Below are 15,695 nucleotides of genomic sequence, written 5' to 3' on the forward strand. Positions count from 1 at the left end.
TGGCAGGCTTTTCATATATGAATACATTGATGGAAAAGATGTATCATACTGTGCCTATAACTGAAAAACAGCTATAAAACATAACCTACAAAAAAAATAGTGTCCCCCATTAGAAACAATGCTTAAGCTTGCCAGAAAGAAACCAGAGAAAAAAACCTGATTTTCCCCCTCCACCCCTCACGGTTTTCTGCTCTGCTAATTTTTTTAAAGAGTGTTTTCACTGTTTATATGGGGAAACAACGTTCACTTGGTGTTGAGTAGAAAGAAAACAGGGAAATGCAACTGCAAAGCTGCAAAACTTGACAAGACCGCCGCTATTAGGTAATTTTAATTGATGGATTTCAGTCGATTATTGCCCTTTAGCTTTCTTACCTCCACCTTTTAACTTACCCATCTAGAAGAGATGTTAGCAAAGGGGCCACATCTGCAAATACTGCGTCTTGAGACTCCGAAGCACTGTAAACTCTAAGGAGCAAAGTGCAATGATTAACTGAAGAAAAAAAATATAACTATGTTGTCACAATACAAGAATACAAACTAGGGAAAATATAGGCCAGTGACTTTAAACTTGTGACCTGCTGACATTGCTATGTCGGGGGACTGAAAATAAGAACTCCAAATCTCTCGCACACTTTTTTGGAGTGGCTGTTGTCTGTGCTGGAGGGAGCGACCCACACGTGTACACTTGTGGCTCTCTGACCTCATCCTAGTCTTCTGCCTGCCCCTCTGGCAGACAGAGTCTTTTTTCAGTCTGTACTGGATCCCTGTCACCTTCTCCCACCTACCAGACTGTGAAATATCCCTGCTGCCCGCTTCTCCTTTGTGTCACACTAAGGGAGGGAGTGGTCACGTTGTACTCCCCTTTAGATGTGGATAAGGTCTGGGGAAAAAAAGAGGTACAGAGGATGTAAACTTGCCTCAGGAATTGTCTCAGAAGAGTCAGTGGCAGAACAGAATTCAGAAGGCCCCTGGGGGTCATGTTTAAGGATGCGCTGTCTTTGTGGGCAGCATCAGCCTAAGGTATTTCCACTCCCACCCCTGCTGAACTATCTACTACGAAATAAATGTTTCTCACTGGAGGGAAGACTTTCTTTCACATTGTGATGTAGATTTCAGACTAAATTCTAAACAGAATGAAAGACAATTAAATAGAATGAGTTATTCTTCCTCTTAGAAAAGAGCAACGACAGTACAATCCTTGGGCCAACACAATGATGTCTAAAACAACTGCATATATTTTTTCAAATTCCAGGAAAAAAAAAGCTAACACAGGGCTCTTCAAAGAACTTTTTCTTCCAACCCTTTCAACTATCGAGTTTGTACCACATAAAATCAAGACCCAAAAATAGGAAATCAAAGGGAGGAAATTCTGATCATAAAATATGGACATCCTAACTCATTCATTTCTTCTCTAGCACACCAAAAATGTATCCTCCCCAAGATTACAGCCTGTAGCACGTACTGTTTATAGAAGATGAACAGAATCTAAAACATGAATGTCATCAGACACACTGAAGCATTTGAGGTATGAATGTTTATCTTTGGGAAAAAGCTTCCTTTTCTGATATCTTTCTGTTGTGACATCGGTTTTGTTTGTTTAGCTCTGTTTTCCAATGAGTGATGTGTGCCCTTTTAGCTTATAGCAAAACGACTAATTAGAAACAGGAATTTTGGTAGCAGCAAACATTACAAAACATAGTTACTTCCCTGTGTATATAGCGTACTAACACACGATACTTAGCAGTATTCTACAGCTTGTATATGATCCTACAAGTTTAACTGAATTAAGACATAGTGTGCTCTTTAGCATTTACTCAAGCCTCTTTGTATATCTGACCATGATCTGGGCACTACCGTCTGTAGCCTGCACAAATGTAGATATTTGTATTCATGTTGTCCATAAATAAGACTGTACAGACGGATCTCTGATAAACAGATACAGAATTAGAGTCAACCCACTTAGTTCAGTGTTCTATTCCTGACAATAGCCAGAGGAAGGAGTAAGAAACACTATGGCGGCTGGAAACGCAATAATTAATCTCTGTGTCGCTGTGTCGCACCCTAATCCTTAAAAGCTGTAAACTGGCCTCAAAAACTGAAATATCAGTTGAATCTCCGTTTCAAAAAAAATATTATTAGAATTAGTATTCAGTTTCTTTTTGCATCTTGCTGAATTCTTGGCCTGGAGTAACATCCTGTGGCAATGTGTTCCACAGTCTAATTGTAAGTTGCATGAAAATGTACTCTCTTTAATCAGGAAAGGAGCTCTTGTCTGGCTTGATGGACAAATACTGCTTGTCTTGCCATTCCATTGATGTGCTGTCATACTACACTGAGAAACCAACAAATATGCAGAGATGTGGCACAGTTTGTACTGGGAGGACAGACACTGAATAGCAATACTCCATCCTTGCTTTGCATGCATACCCACATATGCTTCAGTAAACTCTGTGCATCAAATCTGCAAGGTCAATATAAGTGAGCAAAAACACTTCCAAACACTTTCCTCTACTTCATTTATCATCTGCAATCGATGAAATATTCATTAGTACCAGGTCCTCCATCTTAACCAACTAGGTCTCTAACTCAGTATGTGCTGAAATGGTATTTTTTTCTTAATACATCAAAACATCTCAGAGCTACTACATAAAAAAAAAAAGAGCCACCTTAAAAAGGTATTTTAGTGATGAGAACATTCATACTGTCTTCACTTGCTGTTGATGGGTTTTGCTATCTAATAAAGCAAACAGATGGCTACCTGCCACAATCAGGGCTAGAATCAACCAGTCTTAGTAGACTGTTTGCACTAAGTAGTACAGCCATAGCTAACTATGTCAAGTTCAGGTTCTGGTAGCCGTTCAGAGGAAAGGCACAGGGCTCCATGTTACAGTAACTACTCCAAATATTTACTCAACTTCCTAAAGGAGTTTTACTGCCACTATTTAGCTGCTGTGGTTCAAATCTTGGACCAGATGATCCTTGAGGTCCCTTACAACCTGGTATTCTATGATTCTATGAAATGCTACCAGTACCCAAATGAAATAGTTTAAAGTTGGCTTGAACTAGTTTATGCTACACTGTAATCACAGCACTGGCTGAAGCATGGACACCCGCTTAATTAGAGACAATGAAAGATGCAGCAAATCCAGAGAATCTCTTTTTGTAAGCCCATGTATTTTTACCAGAATGATGACAGATTTGTCCCTGTGTAGCGATTAATGTTAATTTCACCTTGAAAATTCTGAGCTTCTTTTCTATTTTGCTAACTGATTCACCAATAAAATTATAAAAGCATAACATGCTGAAAGCTGGAATTTTCTTCCTGAGCTGAAATCAAATATTTTGACATTTATTAGTTCCATAAAACTTTGCTAAAAAAAATAAACATTTTTGAGTTCATAAGAACCATATGCTCTTCTGTTTATAAAAAAGAGCTGTGCTGGGACACTGAAAAAACATTCCCCAAGAACTGCATTCTTTGGGGGATTTACATTTTTTTAACCCTTTTCCAGATTATCAGGATCTACACCACATGTCCAGAGTCACAGCACCTCTGGAGTCCCGTGTCAATACCATTAACGGTTTTGCTCTACAGAGCTGAATTCCAGCATTATTCTGCATGTACTTCAGCTGGTACGGCTGCATTAGGTATAGTTGGAGGCTGAAAAGAACTACTTTGAGTAGGTCAGCAGACATGCAAGGGGGCCATGAACCTTGAGAGATCGCATATGCCTTGTATCAAGGGAGTCCTACAACCTATGGAGTCAGCAAAGCATCCCCAAGATTTGCATTATCTCAGAAATTTTTAGTTGTTTGATGGCCTACACAACAGCAGTCCCCAGTCTTCGTGAGCAGAAAAAGGCAGCATCCGAGAAGGATGCCTCAAGGAAAGGGTGAATGACTGGCAATGTTTAGCAAACCTACAGCAGTTCAGGCTGAACAGGCTCAGACCTTAAGTTTAAACCAGGACAGATAGTTCATGTTGGATACATGTGACTTTAAACCAAGTTTTGCCTTCGAGCAAGGAAGCATGAAATCATCCTCATGTGTTGTTTCGAGAGGATTTTGAAGCATGGTTCAGGATACAGAGCATACTGTATGAGTCATTGCAATGTATAGATGCAAAGTTTGCATTAGAAAAAAGGCATGAGGCAAAATTTTGTATCTCTTCATTTACAGAGATCTCATTTGTATTAATTTAACTCTTCGTTTCTGTTTTCAGAGGTTCAGGTCAGCTCCATTCTGAAAGAACATCAGGCACCTTTCAGCCTGACTCCATGCAGTTTTCTGTGTTCTGTTGGCGTCTCATAAGGCACAAGCACCAATTAAAACCCTTAACACAGCCGGTGCATTCAAAATCTCTCTTGCTTATGTGGATTCTTGACCATCTAATAAGGAAAGTGGTTACACTACAGCCTTTCCCTTGGGGAGTGCTTATTTACATGCCACTACTCCACCCTGCTGTCCATGCTGAGGCCATTTTAACTGTAAGTTAAAAGAAGCATGGCTAAACATCAAGTCTTACAAGTCCTCAGTCCAGTTTCTGGCTCAGTCGTGCTGTATGTCTAATGTTGAAGTCACACAATCCACCTCAAGTCCTTACCTTGAAAATGTGGATAACATTTTGCTATCTCGCAACATGTTGCAAGGATCACCAGAGCTACTCAGACTGCGAAAAGGGTGAAATAAATCTCTACACAGGTTTCAAGTTTAGGCATATCAGTAGTCTTCACTATGAGGGAAGATTAAATGTGTCATCTATATCCTGAAGTGCATTATTCTGTCCTGAGAAGAACGTGAATACAACATAAATAAAAAAATATGAACATTACCTTCTAACCAACGCCTACTAAAAAATTAGCCTTCACTATACAAATCTTCCAGCAATGCAGACTGCTACACAGGACTACTCACCTCTCAAACTGAAAAGTCTTGTTTATTGATGCATGACCAGGACGGCTACACTTTACAAGGACAGTTTCCTAAGAGAAAAACAAAATACTTAGAGTTAATATCTTAGCCACACACACACACACAAAAGGAAATAGTTATCATTTCTAACATTCCAGGTGACAGCAGTAATTAAGGGTCATGAAGTCCAAGGCCCTTCTCCAGCAGTCACCAAGACATGAGGCTTTAGAGCCTGTATACTGCAGTGAACTAGCAAGACCACAAGAAAGAATCTCAAAACACATTCAGATTATTAAAGAACAACCAACACAAACTATGCATACTTAAGTGCAAAAAAAGAAAGATTGAAGCCCTTACCTGAACTTCTTATGTGCCTGGAAAGCCACAAGCAAATAAACCCAACCTCCCTAACTGCTGCCACAGGCAGAAAAAATGGCAAAAAAGAGCCCCTTATTTATTATAGGGACAGTTTCACAGTGCCTTTTCAGATTATATATCTGTGCCTAGAACTGATCAGAAGACACACATTTCACAGAATTACGTGCTAGTCCACAACTGTAAGAAAGAGCTGCACTAGCACAATTGCTAGAATTCCATGAGTTTTTAGTGAAATACATTTTTGAGATGGATTATACAGTAGTTTTGTAAGTCTGACAGATATGTAAGCAGCTCCTTAAACTATTACCAGAGTGTCTGGCATGTCTAATATAGCAACATCTGTGCCCTTCCACTCCTTGTGGCATATGTTGCTTAATTGCAGAGAAAAGTAAAGAAAAAAAATGTGGGGGTTTACAACAATTTGGGTGGAAGCTCACTATCACACAAAATACTCCATCTAATTCAAGGAGGTTTCCTAGTTTACTAACGTGCGGTTACATTACTGCATTTGATGGGAGTGCGGAAATTCCTACTGTGCTTCAGACAAGTAGCTCGGAGTGCTGAACTAATGGCCTTCAAATGAGTATTGCCACAGAATGAAGTTGTAAAGAGCTGAGCAAATAATGACTGCATAACAGCATGTCCAGCATGCAAATGGCTAATAAAAATCAAATTTCTTGTTTTGAGTTTATAAGTATTTCTTCCTCTTTGGAGAAGGCCAACGTATCATTATCCACTTAATGATGACAACACTCACTCTACAGAATGAGCTATGTTACCCATACCAGTACTGGCAAACCTAGCAGCTCTATAGATGTGAGTACACCACTTTGCTCCAAAATAGCCTGACACAGAAATTCTAACAGGATCGGTAACCAACAGACTGTGAGGAAAGGAGGGAAGGAAGGAGAAAAAAAAAGAAAAAAAAGGAAAAAAAAGGAAAAGGACACAGAGTTATGGAACACATTTCTGATTCTGATATCAAATTTGACCAGCTTTCCCTTTGTGAGAAATTGGACATAAAAAACTCTATTTGCATAACATAAAGAATTGTTAATAGGCAGAAGTTTCATATGAACATTGGGAACGACCTTCCTTTCTCAGATCGGTACGGCCTAACACATCCATCACGGCTGGTGGCCTACAGAATCTCATCAGGTTTCCCCGTCAATAGTGCTCATTAAATCCATACAGCTGTCTCACATGAACACTGAAGAACCTTTTTTTCACCCCAGAGTCACAGAATACTCCCAGTCTGAGTTCTTTCAGGGCAATACAAATCATGGAAATGATAAAAGGATACTTCACAAATATTCACAATCTGTCCTGACACCCAAGCCTGACTTCCCAAGACTGGGGAGCTGTTCAGTAAGTGAAATTCAGTAAGGCAGAGAAGTAATTTTAAATGAGTCATATGTAATAGTGGATATAGACATGATCACAGAATCCAGCTGTGGGAATTATCATTTCTTATTGTTTGTTACAGCACATCTGCTGAAGGCTATGCCCCCTTTCCACAGACTGCTGCTCCACAGCACAGCCCATGTAAGGGACACTGCTACCGCTCCTCGTGTTTCACTGTCAACTTCAGTGCAACTGGCTGACACAGCACTGAGGCTGACATGGACAGCTTAAAGGATCCCCCACACTGAGTAAGCACCAGGGAAAGAAATCTCTGGGGAGATTTCCCCTCTCTGGGGATGGTGATAAGCAACTGGGGAACTATAATGTCTCCAACTGCTATAGCTACATCCATCTGACCTATTACAAAATTATCTCCCATGAAAAGGAGGGTCTTGGATGTCTTGGATGAGTTAATTCATGTTTTCCCAGTCCTATCTTGAAGAAACAGCAGAATCTTGCACCTTCCCTGATATGCACAACAGCCTCTTTGCTATCCCCTTTTTCTCAACTACTCACAAGTGACAACCTTCTCAAAATTATCTGAAAGGAATTAAGGACATAGAGGCAGCCAGTTTCTTTTCTCTGTGCCAAAGGAAGTTGGATTCAAACATCACTTCAGGTGTTACGCTACAGCAGGTGCCTCAGGTGCCTACGTAGTCGTGGAGACAAACATATTTAAAGTTTAATTCAGATCTAGGTGAATGATTTTCCCTCTGGAGGTGGCTGCTTTTCTTCAGCGACCACAGGGGGAGTCTGGAGTGATTAGGCACCTCATTTAAGTGTCTACAATTGGTGTTGTGAATCCAGGCGAAAACATAGCTACTCATTCAAACGTGACACCTATATTCACTAGTACCTATACTCACGGCACATCCTGCCAGAGATGGATGAAACTACAGAAAAGCAGCAGGTGGGATCCTAGACCAGAATGACAGAATGGTTGAGGATGGAGGGGAGTTAGAGAGATCATTCAAGGACAACCCTCTGCTCAGAACAGGGTCAGCTACAGCAAGTTGCCCAGAATCATGTCCCGTCAGGGTTTGAGTATCTCCAAAGACAGAGACTCCACACCCTCTGTGGGCAACCTGTTTCATTGTTTTACTGCCCTCATGCTTCTTCTCATCTTTAAGCTGAATTTCCTGTATTTCAATTTGAGCCTATTCCTCAGCTTGTCCTGTCACCACCCAGAAGAGTCTGAGCATTCAGTACTTCATTTACTCCTTTTCTCAGGCAGTGACAATACTGGCGGTGCCACTCAGTGTCCTAATCTATGTGGAATAGTTCAACCTGATGTTCAGCGTGTACTCACTCTCTGCCATTACTGCACAATAAGCTTCAGGAGAAAGGCTCAGGCAGTTGTCACTGTTATGCTAAGAAGCTGGGCATACATGGGAAAGCAAAAAGAAATCTTAAAGCAGCTCAAAAACTGAAATGAAATACTCTTCTGCACATCCAGTAAAATCCTAAGCCTTTTTCAGACTTAGAATCAGAATAATGATTCTCTAGACAAGATAAGCAGAGTTATAGAAAAGATCACGTGTCTTTTGAATAATGATACAAATATCTAAATAAAGAAAAAAAAATACTCAAAGACAACACTAAACAGAATTAATGTATTCTCAATCTCACAAAAAGATACACAGCCATTCTGTCCCAGTGTCAGTTCTGTCTATCTACAGGCAGTTTGAAGGAAATCTTAACACTGCTGTCTTCTGCTCCTGGCAGAATGGAAGCAAAGCTACTATATACTGCAAAGAGCAGAGATGTGACAGATAAGCATTTTACTAGCACAATCCAGGAACAATGTCAAGCTGAAGCTTTTCCAGATGATCCAACCATAGTTTCCAATATGTATGCTGGACTGTGTTGTGACTGTGGTTCTCAAATGCAGCTCTACTTTCTAATGAACATTAGTTCTAAAATGATCATAGCAGAAAACTGCCTGGTTATGCTACACATATAAAGTATTTTCAGGAAAAAATCTGGAAAGCAAAACGAATAGACTCAGCAGCACTATTATAGACAGTCTTCTTTCACCTTGACCTAAAATTTCCTTTAGATCATAAATACTTGTCTGGAAAATGGTTAACTTGTTTCCAGAAATAGGAGCGTTGACTGTGTTGAGCCTAAAAGCTCAGTAACAAATCAAGCCCGTAATTTTATCTGAAAATTGCATATTTATCCTAGCCACAAGCATAACACTTTCAGTCGTTAAAAGCAAAATAAGCAGGCAACAGACATTGTTTTCCTTTACTTTTGTTAGATTAGTCTAAATTGACTGCTTTTTGTAGAAAGTCAGTTGTACTTTTATCCTCCTTCATGAACTTGAATACTTTAAACAAATATACTTTTTTTTTTTCTCATTAAAAAATTCATATTAAGAAACTAACACAAAGACTTAAGGTGTTTGATCAAAACTAGACAGCATTTTGACCAAATAAATGTCAAGGCAAACCAATAAAACATTTGAGGTTAATGTTGTGTTTTCCAAAAAAAGGAAGTTACTATCTTGCAAGTTTCGTTTTACAATCAAGTCCATGCATACGTTTATTTTTCTGGAATATTTCATAAGGACTTTTAAACATGAGAACAGGTTAGCATACTGATGGTTACTAGGTCACTGCTTCATATAAACTAAACCTCAAATTAGCATAAGCAAGCAGACATTGCTTTGCCTGTAAACATATAGATGCTGCAGTATATCAGATATCTCTATGAAATAGTTCAAAACCTAAATATTATCTAATTTAATCTTCATGCAATAAAATTGAACATGTCAGAAATAGCCATGGCATTTTACAGTACAATAAATGGGTCATGGCATACAGAATACTACGTCTACCATTACAGATCAGTTTTTTATCTCCTGACATATTTACTCTTTCTTAGCTGACTCTTCATGTGCTCCATTAGTTTCCTAATTGCATATATATATCTCTCTCGAAGTATCCACTTTATGCAAGCGAGATCTGCCTAATGAAGCTATAATTTGGGGAGATTTCAACGCATAACATATTGTAGGTCACTTCAGCAATATTTTAAGCACTACACTATAGAATAGAATTTCGCTAATCACCATGTAAGTAACAGCGAGCAGCCAACTAAGAACTATAGCGGCTAAGAAAATTAAGACCCAAGTTAATACTTCCACCTTAGCTCACACTACTGTGCATTTTTAAATTTTCTATCTTGGTAATGGCCTCAATTAATGCTGGAATGTCATCTGGATTTGCAGCCTCAATGCTCATTGTCCTTACTCTGATGGATCTAAGCCAGGACACTTTAACATGCTTCACTGCAGTACCACGTAGCCTTCTGTGGTTCATGAGATATCATATTTCTCTCTGAATGCATTTGTTGTGTTGCAATAATAAAATGAAAAAAGCCTGACATAATTTTAGAAATAGTTACAGTAAATACCAGTGGCTCAAAAGGACTGACTGCAGGAAGTCTGCAGTGGTTTCACTACTGCAAACACAGCCTCCGGTTCATGGATGACTGGACCAGCAGAAGCTCCAAGCTATTACCACTACAAAGAATCAGGATGAAAACAGCACAAATTACCTGCTGTTGCACCCATGGGTTATCAAAGCTGGGCACTGATTGACAAGAAAGTACCTAATTGATATTTTTGTGTAAACCACATGTCCCTCCTGTTTCTCCCTCCCAGTATCTATGAATGTGCTTTTGAATTTCACCATCAAATACTCACATCATCAACTGCATATGCCACTTTTTCTGAAAAGCTTCTTTGCCTGTAAGAAAAAAAAAAGTCAACAGGGAAAAAACAGTATTTTTCAAACCAAAAATGCTCCATTTAGCTCAGGAAAGTCAATGCTCAAAATGTCTGTGAACTACACATTGTCTGAAGAGTACCTTTCAGAATTGCCATCATTATTGTACCCCATGTACATACTAACACCACAGTTAATTGTGAATAAAAAACAAATTAAGATGCAATCAAGCAAAATAATCCACTTAAAAAAAAGAAATTTAGAACAAACCCAATTAAGACTAATTCACATGCAAACCATCCTATTATCCTGAGATTGTAATGTGAGTTTGTAACAAGAGGCTTTCGCTTTGGAACATTAAAGTGAAAAACACCATATTTTTATGTATTTGTCCCTGATCTCACGTCCATTACTAGTCCAAAAACTGACTGGGATTGCTGAGGTATATAAATCCATTCATGCGTGTGTTTTGAGAACCAGTCCTTAGTTTTACAACTAAGTTTTATTTAAATTACTTTTTGATATATTAAGAAAAGTTAGTCTTAACAATTGTTTGTCTGGCCCAGCCTATCCTGTTTTACACTGCAATTCAGGACCTGATTGCCCTGTTTCATACAGTTACAAAAACAGGGAGTGGGTTCCTTCCCAGGTAAATCAAGCACAGGTTAATGCAATTCCCCCTTCAGGCTCCTTGAAATCTCTTGTCTGCTATTTTTGATGTTGTTTTAATAAAAACAATTAATAAACTTTAAAACGCTGAATGTACTGTTTTAGAATTACCATCCAGCAAAAGTAAAATAAAGCCCCAAATCAGTTATTTAGTGATAGGATAAGTGATAATGTTACTGTTTTCTAGCCACCCACCTAGTTTTCCCCTTCTTTCTTTCTTTCTTTCTGTATGTTTCAGTCCCTAATTTCTTTCATGTCCGTCATCTATGGAGAATTCAGCTTGTTATAGCACATACTTGCATCTAATCCTTCTTTTCCTTTTGGACCTTGGAATGTTTTGACACTTCAGTTACAGTAAGTGTATTATAAATTAGGGATGCAGAGCCAAATTATACTGAAATAGAATTACACCAGTGTTTGTGCTGACAGCAAATCTGTTCTATAGGATTACAAAACAACTGTAATGCTGAGTGCGTTTCTCTACACACGACTTCTGACAGTTATTACATTACTGTATCACAGAATTTGTATAGGATAGTGAATATACTCTAAACTGATTGCAGCTGTGTTACTTCTGCCAAGGCAGTGATAATCCTGGCTTGGCAGAAGAGCTACAGCTTTCTATTTGGGTGGACATACTTTTAAACAAGGGGATGAGATTGGCTAAAGCCAATTTAGCAGGCAAAACAAAAGGAAACAGTAATTACTTTATGATACCATCATCATCATCCTACACACATAAAACCAGAAAAATCAAGAACACAGTTCTTTTCACACACACATATAACTATTGTTTTCTCTGTATATTAATTATGAGTCAGCTAAGATCTAACACAGCGAAAATAAATTACCTATCTTGTGATATCGAATGTTCAGCAGCAGTGTCAAAAGGTAGTAATGGTCGGATTCTGCAGTGGACTCTGATATTTCCTCTCAGTTCCTAGGTTTAGAATATTAAGATGCATTTAACAAATTACTGGAGAGGACAAATACACTGGAAATTGTGAAGCAGACATGAAAGTGTTTAAGAGAGCAGGTGTTTACAACATCACAGCCTTAGATTCTGTGGAGAGAAAAATAGTATCGATACCATTTTCCTTAAGAAGTGAGGAGAAAGTACTTGAGGAAGCATGAGCTCTTCAGAGCTCTGGAATGGTACAGCCCTCTCCAGTCTATATGAAAAAAATAAAGGCTTTCAATCTGAGACATTTCCCCCTCTTCAGTCTCCTTCCTCTTCACTTGAGCTTCTTCAGACACCTTATTAACTCAACAGACAAGATTACCCACTCCATTTCTCTTTCGCCAGCCCTGAGGAAGATGTGGAATAGAAAACATTTTGTACCTTTTCCTCTCCACTGTGTGTTCATACAGGACTAAAAGGCCAGTAACTGATTTTTCTCTGCAGGCTGTTTCAGACTTCAGTTTATCTAATCTGGTATTTTTCCTTCCTTTTTACTGGTGATCAGTTCTTCTCATTTTGTATTAGTGAAAACAGCTTGCCTGTGATGACCAGTGACCACTGGCATTAACTCCCCTCTGCCTTGGGGAACATCTTTTCAGCAAACTGCAGCACAAGGCAGAGTTTGCCAGGGAAGTACTTTGTACCAAAAAGAGCTTCATTGTCCCAGGTAGAAAAAGTTAAAAGAATTTTGTTTGAAGGCAGCTTGTGTTTCTAAAAATCATGTCCTGATTCAGGCAACCCAAAACTAGTCATCTGGGGAGGTGGGCTGGAAGAATAAAGTACAAAAAGGAAAAACCTAATCCTGAATGAACCATCACTAATGGCTGAGCAGGATACAGCAAGATATATTTGGAAAAATAAAAGAATACCACTTTGTAAGTTCAAGTTAATCATTTTAACAATTCTAAAACAATTTCAGAAGCTGCAAATTTAGAGAAGAGGCTAAAGAAACTCAAGATTTTTTCACTATTCAAAATGGATGATACTCCTTAGTGCAATATGCTCCAGGACTGCATTTGGAAGACACTTGTGTAAAAAATAATGGGCTGGGGCTTATTCTAAGACCGATGTGCCTCAGCAAAAAATGAATAGTATATAGACAGCTGGAGGAAGTGATATATCCATGAAAAGCATATTCACTAGTTTTATTGGTGAGGAAATTATGGGCATAATTACAACAAAATAAGAAAGTGTTCTGTCATTAAAGATACTTACGACTAAGCTGTTATGTAGAGCTCTCCTCTTTTGCTTTTCTTTCTCATATCTCTCTGTCACCTCTTGTAGAGACTGCTCAAGATCAAAAGCTTTTATCTGAAACACTGGAAAAAGAAAACTGTTTCAAAGAACTAAATTCTGTGACTTTACAACATGAATTTTCTGGTAGCACCTCATGACATATAAGCACAAACCTTTTTAAATTCTGCCAAACAAATTAGGAGGGTTAGTTCCTAATTTACTAGACACTCTGAAAAATCCCATCGTACTTCTTGCTATGAAATGGCTATGTGAAGTTACAGATAATTACCACAGGTATACATAAGAAATCTTGAAAAATGATCAAAAAGACAAGGTATTTAAGGCAGTTCAAAAGTGTCAGTTTAGTTAACGTTATCTGCCAGTGAAGCCTGAAACCTAAACCTGAAGCAACCTGCTGCTGGATGGGGCTGTCACTTGCAACGCTAATGCCATATTTGTAGATTGTTAGGTTAACTTCTTTTAATGTTAGCTGGCATGAATCTATCATTTATCCTTGTGCTACTAATCCTGAAAACAGCTCTAAGGCTCCCCTTTAAGATAGGTGCACTCGAATCATGGGTAGGATTTAATAAAAAAGATTGATCTTTTGAACCTCAGGGAGTCTCCTCCACAAAACTGAAGAGAACAATATGGGTCATTATAAAAGCCTTCTAACTTTACAAATTATTTTATTTCAGCCCAATTACATTAACAATGAGCAGGCCTAAAACAAACATGCAGCCCAAACAGCACACAATGTGTCTGTAAACGTGTAAAAAGGAAGCTTTTAGAAACCTCAGTGGGATATCAATCTCCCCAGCAATTAGTGAGCAGTTTGAAGATGTAGCGTATCAAGCGGTCAAAACCATGGTCTGAGAGCCAAATTAGCAGGATGGCCACCAGCCTCAGCATGTGTTACCTTACAAAGAAAGGAACAGACTTAAAGTCTCAGTATGTAATATATATGATGTACGCTCTCTGCTATAGACTAAAAATCAGGTAACTTCAAGGGACATTTGTCTACACTAGAGATTTCTGAGATCTTATTTTTGTAATACCCATGCTGTTCACCTCCAGCTCATAATGTTCCTCCACAAGTGCATGCATGCAGGGGAAACACTGTTAATAGTTGAGGAATCAAAGTCTAGGAGTTTCACTGGAAAAATCCCTTTCTTGTATCCTGTATGTGGAATAACACTAGTATGTCTTGGTTTGGAGAATCACATGCAAGTATGTTACAATAAATTGTCAAAAACGACTCTTACAGTCACTGACCCCCAGTCATACAGTATTTTTCAAAATATGAGGTTGGAACCCATTTATTATTTAAGTAATCTCCATAATAAGTATCTTCATTTATAAATTTGCTTCAGTTCTTGAAGTCTCTGGAATAAGCAGTAAAGCAATACGTGCTAAGGGTACTCTTCCATTCTTCCAGTCTTGAAAGAAAAAAATAAATTACTAATTTGTTTCAATATTTAAGTGGTCTCTTCATGAAGACTCCATGAAGCCTACTGGACATTACAGATCTAGTTTCAGTTAACTTAGGCCCTAATTACTCAATTTTTTTCTTTTCTAACTAGCCCTCCTATGGTGAAGATGACTGTGAAAACAGAAATCAACCTTGGGGCATCCTAATTTGACACCGGGGCTTTTGAGCACACAGGCGAAGGACTGCAGTCTCTAGGAAATGAGTCAAGTTGTTGCATTTAGCCAACTGTATTTTGATATTTGTAAAAGTGAACCATCAGTTTTAATGTCCATCTTCTGCAGCACAGAAAAACTTCTTCTGTTTTTTAAAATACTAATAACATACTCTTCATTATTCCACAGAAGTAGTTAGTACATGCCTGCAGCTGTTACAGACATCCCTTTCCCTCATGCTCAACTCATCAACCCATACAGAAACTTTCTAGGAGCTGGGAATGCTGATTTTTCTGTTTAAATGTCACTGAGCACAGTTAGGATCTTCATCAATAAACAGAGTAACAGCTGTAGAAGAGTGATTGCTTGAAAACGTGTTCAGGATTGTAATGTTTCTTTAATTGACAGTCCTGGTTAAGGAGCTTTTCATTCCCTTCCATTCAGTGCTGCACCAGACCTTCTGCTGTGCTTGCACAACTGCTTCCACAGTCAGGTGGAGGTCTAAAAGCAGTCCTTCTTGCAGAGTAATTTCTGTCCTGATCAGCTCCCCAATCTGTTTTGTGTGTGGTCACACCAACAGTTACACCAGCATAACAGAAAGGTCTATGATGGGGACATGAACAACAGGAGCAGCATAACCTAGCACAGCCACAGCCTACCACAGGTATGGATGTGTAGCTGTCCCCATAGTTTCCTGGGGTTTGTAATGTTTCTTTCCACACTAGATTCCATTTTAAAAAGGAGGTCAATCTGACCAT

General features: G+C 38.7%; 1 protein-coding gene across 3 annotated transcripts in view; it reads right to left on the reverse strand.

Annotated features, from left to right (window-relative positions):
- The window catches only part of KIF25 (kinesin family member 25), a 44,875-nt gene that overhangs the window by 19,596 nt on the left and 9,584 nt on the right, over window positions 1–15,695 (reverse strand). For all 3 annotated transcript variants that reach the window (XM_074580215.1, XM_074580214.1, XM_074580216.1), the window contains exons 5-9: window positions 13,273–13,376; window positions 11,948–12,036; window positions 10,406–10,448; window positions 4,915–4,982; window positions 391–465 (exon numbers count right to left, since the gene is read on the reverse strand). In XM_074580215.1, the coding sequence (XP_074436316.1) occupies window positions 391–465; window positions 4,915–4,982; window positions 10,406–10,448; window positions 11,948–12,036; window positions 13,273–13,376 (379 nt within the window). The remainder of the gene's footprint in view (window positions 1–390; window positions 466–4,914; window positions 4,983–10,405; window positions 10,449–11,947; window positions 12,037–13,272; window positions 13,377–15,695) is intronic.

This window comes from Larus michahellis, chromosome 3 (genome assembly GCF_964199755.1).
Source record: "Larus michahellis chromosome 3, bLarMic1.1, whole genome shotgun sequence".
Classification (NCBI taxonomy): domain Eukaryota; kingdom Metazoa; phylum Chordata; class Aves; order Charadriiformes; family Laridae; genus Larus; species Larus michahellis.